Below are 17,118 nucleotides of genomic sequence, written 5' to 3' on the forward strand. Positions count from 1 at the left end.
TCGTATATCTGCAGCTACTGCAACTGTCCTATACTTATATATCATAATGCAGCCCTGATTATAATTAATAAAATAAACGAGATAAAAATCGTGATTGACAAAGAGACGATTAGATTAATGCCCTTCGACAAAATTTAAAGTATATTTCTGTTTGCGTCCCCGAAAACGTAGCAATCGCCCCTCGTCTCGCTCTTGAATCGCGGGAAACAGAAGAAATCCATCAAGCGCAATCTAGAGATCGCCGTCCCGTCGAGATTTTCCGGTATCCGGGCACGAGCAGCCCTAAGGGCAGCGGGTCCGATCGAGAAATCGCGCCGTCAGCGTCATCGCCGATGGACCGTGACGGTACCTGTTGTTAATAAAAACACGAGGTCAAACGTGCCGTAACGGGCGTCGTCGTCGCCGTCGCCCGCCGTCGCCGCCGTTCGGCGAGCGAGTCGAGGGGTTGGGGGTTGTGATTCCAACGGAGTGTACTCTGTCATGCGCCAGGTGCCGACGGGATCGTCCGCGGGGGCGGGCGCGACGCTGGTGCGGATGCTGCGGAAATTTCTAACGGGTCTAACGGGTGTTCGGAACGGCACGGCACGGCGCGGCGCGGCGGCTCGCCGTTCCCCCGTGTACGGATGCCCCTTTGAAACGCGAAAATAAAACATTGACGAACGCTCGCGGCCGATACGAGCTTTTGGATGCGCGTACACGCTGTGGTTATTTTTGACCCTAACGCGATGTTAAAACACGTGAGCACAACCCTTTGAAAATTGAGGGTCAACCCGGCGTTTCGCTGACGTGTACCTCAACTGGTTAAGTTATAAAGGAGAACGAGTACGAGCTGCTGAACCGAGATGTCGCGAGAAAGGACGGCTATTATGAATTTAAAGGTACACAGATGGAAATGTTTACGTCGAAATATGTCTAAAAGGTTTTCCAAAGGCTTAAATCGTCTTGTAGCTAAGACAAACATCTTAAAGGATTAGAATATCTCTTAAACATTTAAAAAAACATCCTAAAGCATTACGTTGTCCTCTTAGAAGAGATTTAGAATGTCTTTCAGTTATTTGTTACATCTGAGATTTGTGAGATTCAAATATGAATAATATTGAAGCTTAAAGGTGTACTTGGCAAACGATAAGATGATAACGGCAAAGTGGCGAATACTTAGTTGGTCAAGTATGGAAGGTGATAAGAACATAATGCGTTATGTCACGACGGTAAAAATCAGATATCGCAGCGGGAGCGCCTTTTTATCGGGGGAAAAAAACCGGGCATGCCGCGAGAGTTTGAATATTCAAGCCTGGCATTCGAGCGCAAGCATGCGACGGAGGGGTTGCGTCCGCGGGGGTCGAAGGTTACGTGAAAGACGTCGGCGAGAGAGGGTGCAGCGCGCGCGCGGGGGTGGTCGGTCGAGATTGCGTGCGTTTACAAAGCAAATGGCTTGAAAATAACCGAGCGGCGTGCCCCGTGGGCGCCACGGGGAGAAAGCGCTCGCCGGGCGCGCAAGGGTGGTCCGAGGGTAAAGCTGAGAGCGAGAAAGCGGAGGAGAAAAAGAGGAGGAATAAAACTGTACGAGTGAAGGGAGAGAAACAGAGGAGAGCAAAGAGGGCCTCCGAAGGGAGAGAAAGAGTGAGAGCGATGTGTTGTACGACAGGGAGAATCGAAGCCATCCCCCCGACGGCAGAGAATCGAGAAGAGGCCCGAGAGGGCGAGAGAGAAAGAGAAAGACAGAGAGAGAAAGAGAGAGAGAGAGAGAGAGAGGGAGAGAGAGAGAATTGAACGCAGAGAAGAGGTGGGTATAATCGATGCGGACATGTGCAGTTCCCTCGGGGGTAGCAACCCCTAACTCGCCAAACCTATTTATACAACAATGCCCGGTACAGCCCCCCCTTCCCCCTGTAAACCACCCTCACGGTGGACCGCCGTGGCTGCTGTTGCTGTTGCTGCACACTCCACCGCCCCTGCGCGTACACCCCCCTCCTCCCCCTCCCCCCGCCCGCCGCCCACGAACCTTCTCTCTGTTGCCTTCGGTTTATAATCAACCCCTCTTTTTGCCTGTCCCGCTCGCACTCGTTCGCGGCTCTCGCTCGCGCGTACGTCGGCCAACCCCTCGACACGAGCGGTTTATCTTGGGGCCCGCGCGAGACCGGAGCTGGTATTTTAAATAGCAAATACTTATCTCGTCGACGAGGGGCGGGCAGGCGCCCTGATAAGCGGGTCGAGAGGGTGCAAGCGCGTATGGGACGATTAGGGTGGGAAATCGTCAAGAAGCCGGGGGAGGGGGTGTGAGAGATCTTTCCTTGAACGCGCGAAGAGTTCTTGACGTCATTTTTATTCATCTACTAGATTTCACACATGGATACTTTTCCCGATTCGTCATCTTTTCACTCGCTTGATAATTTAATTTTTTGGCAATATATATTATTCTTCTCATCATTAGTAATATTATCTATTAATATTCAATATCATTGCTGTTATATTATGAATATGATTACTATTCCGTGTGTAATTATTGCGTTGCTGTTATTACCAATTAAATACAATTATTGTCGCAAGCATTATTCGCCTTTAAAACGAATTGTTCATGGCAATTTGTCGATTGTAAATTGTGATAATAAATTGAAATTCACAAGAATATACCTATAAAATGATGTGATTTCCTCCCCTCTAATACTCGAATGATCAATTTAATTAACCCCTCCGCTTGAATAACTATGGAGTGGAAGATCGTACGCGTATAGATGCGATTGGCAAGGCACTCATCTCCGCGAGAGCGGAGCTTTATGCCGTTCCAGAAAATCACGCCGGAAAAATGCGCGTGTTCTACAGACGGTGATAAAGGCGAGCGATACGCGCATTTGCATGCATGTATGGTAATAAGAATGCTGACAAGGGCCGCCGCATTTATGTCGAGGCAGCCGTATGCATGCATGTATATGCACTCCGTATACAAGGCGGCACAACATTCTGATAACGAGAGGATAAAAATTGGTGGAAGGGGAGAAGCGGGGGCGCTATCATCAAGCTTCGTCGAATTGTTGAAACGTATCTTTGATCTGTGACGTAAATAGAAAAAGTGTCTCTTGTAAAGAGACATTTTGATCTAGCTTAACGTAATCGCGATTATTCCCAGCTTATTGTAATCATGATTAGTCCTCGCTTAGCATAATCGTGATTATTCTTAAAAGGCCAAAGTAAATATCACTATTTTTTATAAATAGTAAAAATAAGTCGCCGGGGGTTATACAAATTACATGACTATATAGCTATTAAATTTAAGGTCTACGCTGTCGACGACGTCCGCATCGATATGCCTACGTTGAGATAATTTCATTTCGTGCGTGACGACTCAAATTCTTCTCGGGCAATTTTCGAAACGTCCCTGAACTTTTCAAGAAACCCGAAAATCTCTTCGAGAGACACGGATCTTCAACGTCAACACGGTGACGCCTGAAGCCGACAGCCTACGACGAGCAACAAACACGCGGTCGGAATACCTTTGTCTACGTCCACGTTTATCCCGATCCGAAGAAGAGAGAGAGAGAGACAGAGAGAAATAGAAAGGAAATACACTGCGCATGTATAGAGAAAGGCACGTTCGCTTTCGCGTTCACGAGGACGTCACACGTGGAGCTTGGAGGCTTAATCCACGGAAGAAAAGAGGCGAACCTATCGGCCGTTGCGACGCGTAAGACAGCGGGCAGCTTGGACGGCTTGTGGAACGCGCAAGTAATCCGGATTTTGGATTAGCCTAAGCCCAGACGAAACGCCAGGAGGTCGTCCATCCGTCTGCCTGCCTGAACGGACTTCTGGTCTGTATCTACCCCGCCCGAGTCCCCTTCGCCCTTCCTCGTCGAGTGTTCGCTCGAAAGGAGACGGAAATAAGTACGAGCATCGTGTCACGAGCGCTTCTCCTCGTCGTTCGCGACGACAACGTCGCCACTCGACGTCTCCATTGTGCCGTCTCCGTTCTCCCGCGGATCGCCGTCACCCGACTCGTATATATCACCCTGAATTCGTAAGGAATCCCAGAAGAAAGAGACGCACGAGCCAAGGAGCCCGGGGATTCCATCGGAAATGACGCGACTTCATGCGTGGGACGTACGGTATCATTGGAGAAATAAAGTGGACGACGCTATCGCGATCGTACGGTCGTTGAATCTGTCACGCTTATGTCTCCGGCGATTCTTTTTCGCCCTCTTTTCTAGAGACTCGTAGGAGAGTTGGCGAAATGTTTGCGATCGAGAAACTCGTCAAGAAGCACTGTTGTAATAAAAATCGTTAGATTTCTTAAATAAAAAATGTAACGAACATTTGGATAAATGTAATCAAGATTACTAACCATTAATTTGTAAATGTTATAAATTAAATTGTGTATAAGAAGGTGCGCATATAGACTTGTATATATTAATTTCACTTGATATAAAATAGTTCTTCTTAATTCCGTAAAGAATTGACGAATGAAAAAGATGTGCGTGCGATAAGTCTAATTTCGAGATATGTCCATTTTTTATTAATGTTAATCTTGGTTTAACTTACCTTTCATCTTTTTCTAGGTCTAAGAGTTAGAAAAAGATGGAAAGTAAGTCAAACCGAGACAAAAGTTAATCTACATTGATAGAAATGGACATTAAAGAGTTAAAGTCGATATAAACTGTGTCTGCACGATTTTGTACAATTTGTATCAAAACGACAGACCTTAAAATCGATCTGTTCGCGTCGTAACCAACCGATGGCTTCTTCAAAGTAGAGTTCCTATAATAAGAGTTAAGCCAATGAGGTGACAATTTTTGATTGGTCCCGTCATATGTTTCAGCCAAGTTAGTGAGAGTGAGACAAGCTGTAAGTGGGAATGAGACAAAGCTATCATGGTCGTCATATGTTTCAGCCAAGAAGTTAGTGGGAGTGAGACAAAGCTATCATTTGGCTGTATATGGCGGCGGTTTGTCCTAACTCTTATTATAGGAACTCTACTTCAAAGCAAATGTTTCAGGGAAGAACTTGAAGGACGGCGAGATTCGCGGTCGGCGCTGCCGACGATCGGAGGGGTGGTCCCGGGGGTCAATTCGAAGCTCCGCCGCGTTAATTCGAGCCTGCGACGAAGGCGCCCGCGGTAAGTGGGGCGTGATTTGTATGGCCTCCTTGCATAATGATGACAGACCGAAGGGGGCCTCGTTTTGCGACACGTGCGCGAACACGTGAGCGAGTCGGCGGAGCGCGTTCGACTGTGACACGTCGGCCGCTTGGCCCTTGGCCCTGGAGCCCACCGCCACCCCTTGGGAGCCCCTCTTCATCGTCCTGCTCTACATATCTCCTCGAACGTACATATCTCTCGGACGGGTAGATAAGCATCGATGAATGTATAGCCGGTATTATCGATGATAAAGATAACATTCGCGTTGCAGCTCGCGTCGCCGCGAAAGTTATTCCGCGAGAATGGCTTTAAATATAAAATAGACAATCTGCGCGTGTAGAAATCTGGAAAGCGTCAAATATCATATTAGAAGAACTTAGATATTGATAATACAGGCAAGAAAGAGTTTGTCGGCGTAATAGTCGTGATAATAAATGACGAACATTAATTACCACATAATAGCCGAAAGTCAAATTAATTCATAAATAAAAAATTTTGTTGTTGCTCACGAAATTATTTATTGTAATAATATAATTAAGTAAAGTTCAACGTGTATAATATCAAGCTATTAATTAATAGCGCAAGAAAATTTGACTTGTTTTATTTGCTTCTGTTAATGATTCAAATTCCGAAAGAATAATGGCAAAATTCTGTGGAATATTATCAGATTTTTATTCTGCCGATGTGTGCAATAAAAATCTAACAAAATCTCACAGAATTTTGTCGCAATTGCCGTAATTTCGGTAACACGCGCGGTATATATTCAGGTATACAATAAGAGTGCGTAAGAATGTCGGCCGGCTTGCTTCGGCGCTCTCGTTTTCTTGCTCCGTGTAAACGAGGGTAATAGAAGAACACAAGGATACGCGAGGGCCGGGGGTGCGAACCCCCCGGGACGGTTTGTCCCTGCAGGACTCCCACGGGAGGCCGTGGTAGTTCCTGGGGCACGGAGGCGGGCCGCACATCTGTCGAATCTCCCGAGAGATATCCCGCGGAAGACGCGCGTATTACACGGGACGCCGACGCCTCCATCGACGTCATTACAACGCGCGTTACATGTGCTCTCGCTTCTCCAGCTAGATTACACCCCAAACTTTCGCCACATGGACAGTTAAAGCGGGTGGCGCCTAAAAATTCTCCGGAGGGAACAAAGCGCTTTTAACGACGTTAAATTATTTCGCGAAGGCGTGTATATGGGTGAAAAAAAAGGTTGTTGACAGAATTGTAACTTATTGCCTCGCTGAAGATGTTCAAGTATATATATAATGCGTATGTATAAAGGAATCAAATAGAACATTGTACTTCCTTAAAAAAAAAAAGGTTTCAAAAAGAAAGAAAACAGAAATGAGAGCCATAAATAAGGCCATTGGTACTATGTGAAAAAATATTTTCTTGGATCTACCTACTTTTTTTCAGTGTATATTAAATAAATAAGCTATTAGGAGTCACCTAAATAAATATTTTTTTAGATCTAAATTTTTTTTTTCTCAATGCGTCTCACGAGGGATAGCTTTTTAGTATTAAGCACAAAGTTTCCGGAGACATCGGTTCGTTAAAATAAACAGTTTATTTTAGACTTTTGAAATATCGTTATAGATTTTTAGATTCTTGAAGAAATTTCGGCGCCCTCGCTCTCGAAACGAAATCTCGTTACCGTTCGTGCGCAGCCGTAAACTGCGACATGGGACCACCACCGACTCTGTGCACACACTTAGCGGGTGCACTTGCAACAAGCACCAGGGGTAGGAGCTTGTGTATACACGATGTGTATATACGCGAAACACATGGGGACATGCACACGGCGGCATCGTTGGCGGCCCCAGCGGAGCCGTGTCGGGGATACGACGCGGAGAACGTCCGTTCGTACCCCCCGGGGGGTCGCACAGAAACACATCAAAATCGAATTCACCAGATGTCCAGGCCGATGCGAGGCGCACCCTTCTCTCTTTCCCTTATACCTCGGGACACAAGGATGTCGCGTCCGCTAACGACGTTCGGGGCGACGTCGGTCGCAGATGCGTTTACGACCGGCGATTTGGGGAAGGAAAAGGATTCGACTTGCCACCTGAGCTCGTCCGCCCTTCGGCAAGGCCATCTTTCTCTGAGAGAAAAAAAAGGGAAAAGAAAAAAGGCGAAAGTACCTTAGAAATTGACGTCGATATAAATAATACTTTATCTAATCATTACAGTAATTAATAACAACTTGCTTTGATGAATAAAAGATTCGTTGGAACTTGTAATCCCGAAATTTTTCACTTCAAGATATAAATGATTTTATGAATTGTGATTATAAAGTCTTTTTAGATAATTTATCAATTTCTCTGTTTTTCTCTTTAGATTACTTTAAATAATGTACACTTTGTTAATGCATATATTTAAATCTTTTGAGAATATATTATTTAAAGTAGTTTTACGAGAAAGGCAGAGATAAAGAAAAAGAGAGAGATTTATAAACTAGAATTTAATAGAATAACATTTGAATATAATTATCGATTTAATATCAATAAAGTTCCTTATCATGAAAACGGAAAAGGGAGTATAGAAATTATTTTTAAAAAATATAAATCACATGCAAAATAAGAAATACTGGATAATGTAAATGCCGTGTTTAACGAAATTTCAGCGGAATTTCAACGATGGATTTGCAAGCGTGGGACGTGGCGTCGTTGTTGTAATTCCGTTACGTCATCATACGCGGCGAGCGTGTATGTACCTGCTTTTCGCTTTGAATTTTTTCGCGCACGTCATTCCGGTATTTAGCCGGATTGCCTTTTGAATAAGTCCAACGCGCTTTTTGACGCGCAAAAAAAGCGTTGTGCGAACCGGCCGACGCGACGTATGTAGGTATACGCACACACATCCACACAGACACACACACGCGCGCGCATTTAGCGTGTGGCGTAACGTAATGCAGCGTAATGTGGCACACTTGATTGGCGGCAATATAAACGCGACAATTGCACGCCGAGAGCTGCGCCCAAAAGCGTATGCAAATATATACGCAAGAAAACTGACACAATTTATAAACTGTACCCCGCCTCTCTCGGATATACCCCGAGAAAAATTGATTTCACAATCAGTTCAAAACGGCGCAGTTGTTTCGCAGAATTTCTCTCGTCGCGCGCACGACGCGCAGAGATTTCATCTTTTTAAACGGGCGAGTCATCTTTGCCACTTGATACCGACGATCACTTGGTCACCTTTGACAACCAATAATTTCCTCGTCCCGCTGAAGGAGCGATCTGACGCCGCGCGCTAGTAACAAGTTATGATAAACTGTCTTCGGCGGCTTTCTCGGTTCGCCGATACGTGTGTCGAATTCGCGCGGCGAAGTATCGCGTCGCAGCTCATTAGGGATAATGCTACTGAAATCGTCGTGACGCCGAACGACGTCTGTCGACGGCGATAATACACAATCGAAAGACGGAAATCGAAGACGGTGACACCGGTACGACACGCGCTAATAAAAAAAAAAAACGTAAATGGTCACTTACCTCACTTAACTTCCGTCGTCGGGCGATTTCTTGCTGCCGTCTATCGTTATCGATATCTGATCGCTGTTACACACACAGATACGCTTTCCTAATTAGCATAAATCAAAGGATCCGTCGCGCCAATGATATCGCCAATCTTGATCGACCGACCGCAATCAAGATCAACTGCTATTGGCGCGACACAGGCGAACAGATAAGATTAGGCCCGTTAGATTTTGCGAATAATTCGGCTGCGCTGCAAAACGATATTTTTATAAAGACCAATCGTCGAAAAGAAAAAATATCTACACAAATTAGTATTTTAATTTAATTTCTTATGTCCATTTCTACCAATGTAGATTTTAACTTTAATTTTGGTTTAACTTACTTTTTATCTTTTTCTAATTTTTAGAATTACTTCTTATCTTTTTCTAATTCTCAGAAAAAGATAAAGAGCAAGTTAAACGGAGATTAAAGTTAATCTACATTGGTAGAAATGGATATTAATTGCCTAATTCTTTTTTATAGATCGAGGCAGGATGTCGATTTATCGGATAAAACGTTCTTACGAAACAAAAGAGGAGTTTGCGCGATATATCAAATTGTTCGTCTAAGCAACCAACCGGACAACACACTCTCCTCCGTCCTTCTACGTAACGTCATTCGCTCAGCCGAAGGAAAAGCGTCGCGCGGCGGTCAGAAGGAAATGAAATGCACAGCTCCGCATACGGAAATACGAGGTGGTTTATTATAATAGTATTTATAATCGTTATGCGTCGCGGCGGCGCATCTCTTTCCCGATCTGCCTTACTCTCGGTGTTGTTGCGTCACAATACACATATATATACTATATATATTTTTTTTCTTACTTCCGATGGCGTTCGTGGAGTAAGTCCAGCCGTCTCGCGCAAATCGCTACGCGCGCGCATTTTCAGCAAAGAGAGAGAATAGAGCGTGTTTTTTTTTCTGCGTGTTCCTCGTGTGTATTTACATCGATCTCGCCGCTCTTAACAGATACAAATTACACGTTTCCTATTTATATTTATACTTTAATGATAATATTAGTACAGCGTGTCTCCAAGTGTGTGTGGATACGTGTATCCGTGTATCTGTTCGTATGCACGTGTGACGTTGCAAGTGTAAGAGTGTGTGTGAACGTGTCTAGCGACCGGTGTACGCGTGTCTTTATCAGGTGTACAACAGCAGATATCTACAGGGTGTCTCCAAAGTAACGTCGAGAAAAGAAATAATCAACAGGGAGGGGTACAATATTACACGATAGGGACCTCTTCGAATTTTATACACAATAATAATAATAATAATAATAATCAATAATTAATAATATTAATAATAATAATGTAAATAATAACGTCGCGGCGTCGCGGCGCCGGGAGATGCCGTAATCAATAGAGATAATAAGCGTCGACCGTACGTCGACGACAATAACCGTGAATCGAGGCGCGCGGACAAACGCTTCCGTGTCCGTAATATCTTACATAAAGAACGAGTCGATTTCGCGACGACTCGATCGCGATCACGATCGCAACGCGAAACGGAAAGAATGGGGAGGACAGGGACGAGAAGGAACGGAAAAACCGGAGGTGGGGAAGGAAAAGCGACGAGAAGCGCCGAGCCTCCCGTCGTCCTCCGGACTCGAAATCGCCGCAGTCGCCGTCGCCGTCGCCGTTTCATCGCTCTCGCGCTTTCGACGGCGCGCGCTCTCGCGATCCTCCGTATTTTAGGCGCGCGGGCGGAATTGTTATTATCATAAAAGGGACGTTAATTAAAACTCGTACTACCAGGCGAGCCCTTCGCTCTGCATCTGGTGCGGCTCCAGGAACCCGCCGCCCGCGACCCCGCCGCCACCGCCGCCGCCGCCGCCGCCGCCTGGACCGCCGCCGTTCCCGCCGCCGCCGCTCGGATTACCTTGCCCTCCACCTGGGAACAAGCGAACGCGCACGGCGTCGATGCCAATTAAGATTTAAATCCCGCAGCGTGCAGAGCAACGCGACGCGACGGACCCGACCCGGCCGATATGTGGCCGGAAGTCCCGTGAAAGTCGGCGAGACAATCCGCCGCCGGCGGGTTTATAAATATTAACGCGCGCGATCTCCGATAGCCGCGATACGCTTTATATATTTCGTCGTTGTGACATTTTGTAAAACGCCTACTCTCCAACTGCCACCGGCTCTTTTTTTTTTTTGGTCTTATCTACCGCGCGCATGCCATATCCGTCGTACGAAGTCGGCGAACAAAAGCCTCGATCGGCTTGGAATAGCGATAAAAGTTTTTAAGCAACTTCAATCGTAAAAAAAAAAGATACGAATTGTTCCGCATTCGAAACCGGAGATTCTTGAATATCTTGAGATTCTTGAAAGTTTCGAACATCCGGAAAATCTCATCATATATTCGAGCCAATCCGGTGCGATTTAATGTACCTTGAATCCATCGATAGTTCTGAAACTCGAATATTTATCATTATCCCATTATTCCTTGCGGGCATTATATACGTAACATTTGCTGTCATACATTTTAACGAATAAAAGTTTCCGCGTTGCGAAATTCTCAAACTTGGCCTCGGGCTACCAGAAGCCAACGTTAACCACGTTAGCCGCGTTAAACGCGCTCCTTTATTAAGTACCATGATTATTAATGCGACTATCGTTAAACTGCACTTTCCTCAACGAATTAATAACGCGCGTATGTGACGTGATTGATACGCCGGTGACAGCCGGACAAGACGCATATGCGTATATCTGACGCGCGGTTGGAAAACGTGAATTTCAGTATTTAGACGTGTATCGCGAAAGGTCACGCCAACCTCCTGATGATTGCCAGATCTCAATTATCCGTACGACAGGCTCAGAAGGAAATGACATTCACGCAGAGCTGTATACTTTGTTGCAGAAAATCCTAGAGCCGGTTAGAAATCCCTGCGCGCGTGTCTTTCGTGCACACGAAATAACGTCGCGACGGTGCGCGAATAATGACGCGCGATGCCGCGCGATAAAAATGATACCGCGTGCGAAAGGTTAACAGCAACGTATAATTTTCATTTCAACGTGAAACGTTGAATGGCGTGAAACAGTTTCGATTCGATACCGCGGGACTAAACCGTTCCTAATTAACACGACATGGCATGTTCGATGTAACAGAGATGTGTATAATAAATCGTCACGAATAATCGTCACGAAACGCGACTCAAGTGAACATTATACAATCTCTCTTTCGCGACCATTAACTTGTGCGTGCTGCCGAAAATCAAGTTAAGAAAAATGATTAAGACAGATATCAATATAAAATATAATTGAATAGAAAAAAATTGATGTATTAAGGATATTGGATGTCTAGTTCCGATAAAAAAGAATTATTCGATGTCTATAAAGAAACGCGTCTCGTGCGGAATATTATTATTATTATTATTATATTAATATTATTTTTCGGTGCGAGAAACGGGTCGATCTCCTTCGAACGGTCGCAAGTTAATGGTCGCCGCCGCGCCCGCCGCATCGCGAAAATAACGCTAATAAATCGGCGCGAGCGCAAATATTAAGTCCGCTCGCGGGCAGACCCGAGGTAGATTGGCGATCGCGATTCGGTCGATTTTCGGTGGTAATGGCTCGGAGGAGGATATTTCCCTCTTACCTGAAGGTGCCAGGAACTCTCCGGGGCTGCCGCCGGTGGGCGCAGGGGGCCCCTGCCCGGGGGGCCCCGTGAGAAATTCCGGAGGGCCGCCCCCCGCGCCCGGAGGTGGGTATTCCCCTGCCACCGCCACTGCGGCTGCCATGCCCGCTAAACTGGCCGGGTCCAGGCCTGTCAGAAACAGATTACGTACTGCTCTCAGAGGGGATCTCGTATCCGCTCGGCCATCTCCGAAACCGGCTGTCATAATTATCGCGGGGGCCTACCTACTTGATTCGAGGTTTATTATAATTACGCGAGATTCCGGGACTAGGCTCTCGCCGGGCCCCGAACCCGACTTTCGGTAGAGACGAGCTGTTTTCTTTTTTTTTACTTCAAGTTTTTGTATTACTGAGACAAAAGCCGCGCGATTAATAAAACAGTGGAATTTTACACAGAAAATCCGATTGCAAGTAAGAGGATATGAAAGGTCGATTGGAAATTTACGTAACAAGAGAATCTTCGGTATCTTCGGAGTTTCCGCGTTCGATTCTACCTGTCTCGAGACTAGAATCTATTCTAGCTTCAACACAGTGAGAGGACGCCGATAATAATGACAACGATAATCATCTGTGATGGCGGGAGATTCACCTGGATTTCCCGTACCGGCAAAGTGTGGCCCGTGCGGATGCGGGGGCGGATGCGCGCCGAAGAACTCGTGATGGAAGGCCACCGGGCCGCCGTAGCCGAACTCGAACTTGTCCGGGCCGAAGTACGGGAAGCCGGGCGGCGGGCCGTCCTCGCCGCCGAGGGCACCCGGGTTCAGGTTGAGCGGGAACCCGCGCATCTTGCGCGAGCCCCCGAAGAAGGGGTTCCTGCCCATCGACGTCAGCTGCTTCAGCCTGCGCTCCTTGCTCCTCTTGTTCTGGAACCAGACCTGAAACGGGCAGACCGGCCGTCTTTAATCGCTGAATTATTTAACGACGGGTCTCCCTCTTCACCTCCGCTGACCCCTTCCATTTTGCGCACGGTCATCTTACAATTGTAAATCGCTCTAAGAATAATTAAAGAATAATTAATGTGAATAATAATGAATAATAATATGTTAATATGATAGATTTTTGAAAATTGTAAAAATATCGCGCTTATTCGTCAGTTTCCCTGTTCTTATATTTCGCCACTGCTATATTGAACTGTAAAGGTATAATGTTCTGAAAGAACGTGGGTCTTGGAACACGCGATATACCCTTAGCCCATTCTATTGTGTTCTTTTGCATTCTGTGGGACACGAGAAAACCGTGGTAAACAATTTTTTATCGGTGATACATCGCGAATTAACCGGCGCGACGATGCTGTCGCGAAATAATTTCTCGGTAAATAATATGACGTCGAGCCGAGTGAATAATTCTCCGGCAAATGGTTTGTCGACGCGGTTTTTTCCTACTTGTTCGCGATGGCGGAGGACTTCTGAACGTTGCTTGCGTCGCGTCGCTTTTGCGATTTAGATGCCAGCTGCATAAAACCGTCGCCGATAGTGCAAATCGCGATTCACTTCGATATTAATAGCGATTCTCTTCGTAAGTTAAAGAATTTAATGCCTGAGAAGCAAATGTCGTAACGAAAACTGAGAGAGGAAAAGTAAATTATTATTCTTATTACAAGATTAAATTATAATTATTATTTAATCATCAACTCCCCAACATCTGATTAAAGATATTTTTCAAGATTTTTCCTCTGAGTATAACAAAACCGTTCTCTTCGTTTAAAGGTTTCAATAGAACGCTAATTTTTATTCCAAATTTTTATTTCGGGTTTAATTATCAAGATGTTTATTTAAATGATAGCGTGATCAGTTTTATGAAAAGTTTTATGAAGAAACTTTTCGCTGGAAAAAAAATAAGTAGATATATGTAGTATAATAGACAGACGAGAGAAATTTCAAAGTGCAAATGTTGCGAGAGAAAGAGAGAGAGAGTGAGTGAGAGCCTTTTCCCACCTGTATGACTCTCATGGGCAGGCCGGTCTCCTTCGCCAACTGCTCCCTGATGTGCCTGGTGGGCTTCGGGGTCGACGAGAAGGCCGTCTTGAGGATCTCCAATTGTTTCGCCTTTATAGTGGTCCGCGGGCCGCGTCGTTTCGAGCCGGCGCTGCCGTCGCCGCTGCCACCGCCGGCACCGCCATCCGGGCTCTTGTTCTCCGTTTGGCTGTCCCTCGTCTCGGGATCGCCGTCCAGGGAACCTTCAACCGATCGAAGCCGAGCTATCGCGTCACAATCCTACGACGATCACCTGGGGCCTATCTCTCGCGAGAGGCTCGATCGACTGCCAGCAAAATCGGTCGCCGCGAGAAGTTCCGTGTCTTCTCGCGACAGCGAGTTTCACGTCTGTCTGCTTTAAATACAATGACAGAGAACCTAATTCTCGAACAGATGGAGACACGACTTTTCGGTTCTGTTTCACGAAATTCCTGAGTTGCGCCGGCCGGCGGCCGGAATTAATAAGCACGCAAACGACGATTTGTTCTCTTTTAAATTATAATTATATAGCTGCGTGATATAAATAAAACAATAAAATTAATTTATTCTGAAAAACGGTAGAGTAAAAGTAAATCGCTCGATAATTGCTATAGATCTAAATTTCATCTAGACCGAAATAATGGTTTCGTAACTCCGTATCCTCGAGCCCTCAATTTTCAGAGACGAGGCTGTCACTCGCACACGATTTATAGAGACAAGCTGTAAAGGTATCAGCGTCTGGGGGAAAAAAAAGGCTGACACAATATTTTCAGCGTTACGCCGGCGCGCGCGTTTGTTATTACCCAGTCGTCGATGTGGTCGAGGGGATAGTCGGTTTCTTAATCCCGAACTATGCGTATCCGCTGACGCGTGACTCGTCGGTAACCCAGAAATGACTTGTCATCCTCAGACACGAGTCATCATTGCGTTACGGGAGTTTCTAAGCGACGCCCGTCGAGTTGCGATCTCTCGTACCGCAACATTCCAGTTAAATATAAAAGAAAACACATTGTCGAGCGAGATGATCGGGAATCTATCGTATGTATTAGGTACGCGTACTTATCGGGTGTCTCCATGCGAATATTGAAGATGACGGCTGTCAATGTCGAGATAGTTTTCGACGTTAAAAGATCTTAACAAAGTTCAACATGCCATGCAATTTGTTGCTAAATTCTTTTTTGTAATTTTCATTTTACACAAAACTATCAAAAGAGGGGTTTGAAATTTTTTTAAATATAATTTATTATTTTTAAAACGTCACAATTTCTGAAATTTTCTCTGACTTTTGTTGAAATCTACAAATAATTAGTTTTATAAATTTGTTTTCTCTTTTTCTCTTTTTTTTTTCATTTTGATCCCTTCAGTAAAAATAGATATAGGTTACTCTTCGGTGTAGTTCTAGTGTTAATTTTTATCAAATTTATAAATTAAAAATATATAATCAAAATCGATGGAAGCCGAATGGGCATTTCAAGGATTTCAGCGCGTACGATGGCTTCCCGACAAACGCGCGCGCGGAGGGATAATCGTCCGTAGATTCGTCGAGGTAATCGCGGCTGAGAGGCCACGCGGTAGGTCTGGGACACCCCGTGTATCCCGGTATCTTCATCGGCCGGATCGAGGTAACAACAATCGGAGCCAATCCCCCGGAAGCGATGCGAAACCCCCATCGGATTATCGTAGCTGCTGCCGCGCGCGCTTGCTGAAAGCCGTACCCCGCACATACGCACGCATCGCGTACGCAGTGTCACCACACACGTACGCACGCACACACATAAACGCGCGAATATAAGTCCCCGGCTCTCCACGGTAATCTATACACTATACGTATATATGTATACCGGGTAGGTCTTAACCGCGGGACAAAGAAAATGTTTGGACAGTGTCGCACCGCACAACGGGGGCCACCCCTCGTGAAGACGTCCGCTCCCTCTTTCCCGATCAGGGGCGGGGGGGGGGGCAACGACGCGCTTGTGTTGCGTGCTTGTACCGGGCCCGTGCGAGGGTGAGAGACTAGGTGGTGTACGGCTAAAGGACCGATTGTTGTGCGCGCGATAAAAGAGCAGGAACGGTATAATGGCTCGAGACCGGCTTCTGACGACGCCCCCGGCGATTGGTGACGTCGCGACGCCGCGAATTCGTGCTCGCGTGGGATCTCCAAGGGTGACGTATAGTGGCGCCGTGGAGGGAAGCCCGATCGAGCCGCCAATCGATTGCTCTTGATCGAGTTTCGCGTATACTGCGTGGGGTAATTTACGGCGTGCGAATGTGGTCCGGGTTCGTTTGCAGTTCACCGATATGCGCATGTGTGTGTGTGTGTGTACGTGATACATACGGAATGTCTAATCACGGTAATCGAGATGACAGCTTAGATATTTCACACGTGCACTCTGCCCTTTACGCTTGGCTATACGCGATATTGACTTTCGTTTACGATCCTTCGCTACTTTTCTTTCTCGCGAGATTTATCTTTCGTCTTTGACGTAATAAAGACGTTCTCTTATTCCGTCGAGAGGCAGTTTGCGCTGCGTAAAACTGTCTATTTATCTCGTAAAAATATGTATCTCCACTCGGTAATATTTATATCGCTTACACGTATCGCTTATAAATGCGATTAAAGAGATTAAAGAGAACTTTCCAAGACTATTTGCGGAGAAATATTTATAGCGCCTATCAGGCAATTAAAGGAATCTATTATTTTTCAAACACTAGAATTTTATTTTACTTATTAAAGTAATAGAATATTTTTCAATAGATTTCTGACTCGCGGGAATAATCGATTTAACGTGATACAAGAAAAAGACTGATTCTTTATACACACATTATACACGCGCACTATTCAACCGCAGTAAAAGATAATTCTCATGAATAATACTTTTCCCAAC

At 45.7% G+C, this 17,118-nt stretch overlaps 1 protein-coding gene across 8 annotated transcripts in view; it reads right to left on the reverse strand.

The window, feature by feature from the left end:
- Window positions 1-9,324: 9,324 nt before the first annotated feature.
- Lim1 (LIM homeobox 1) overlaps window positions 9,325-17,118 on the reverse strand; it is a 48,605-nt gene continuing 40,811 nt past the window's right edge. For 4 of the 8 annotated variants that reach the window (XM_071785000.1, XM_071785003.1, XM_071784999.1 and 1 more), the window contains 4 exons: window positions 14,216-14,457; window positions 12,871-13,156; window positions 12,244-12,432; window positions 9,325-10,536 (listed from right to left, as the gene is read on the reverse strand). In XM_071785000.1, the coding sequence (XP_071641101.1) occupies window positions 10,394-10,536; window positions 12,244-12,432; window positions 12,871-13,156; window positions 14,216-14,457 (860 nt within the window). In that variant the 3' untranslated portion in view covers window positions 9,325-10,393. The other 4 variants (XM_071785004.1, XM_071785001.1, XM_071785002.1 and 1 more) reach the window with 4 other exon arrangements.

This window comes from Temnothorax longispinosus, chromosome 8 (genome assembly GCF_030848805.1).
Source record: "Temnothorax longispinosus isolate EJ_2023e chromosome 8, Tlon_JGU_v1, whole genome shotgun sequence".
NCBI classification, from domain to species: Eukaryota; Metazoa; Arthropoda; class Insecta; order Hymenoptera; family Formicidae; genus Temnothorax; species Temnothorax longispinosus.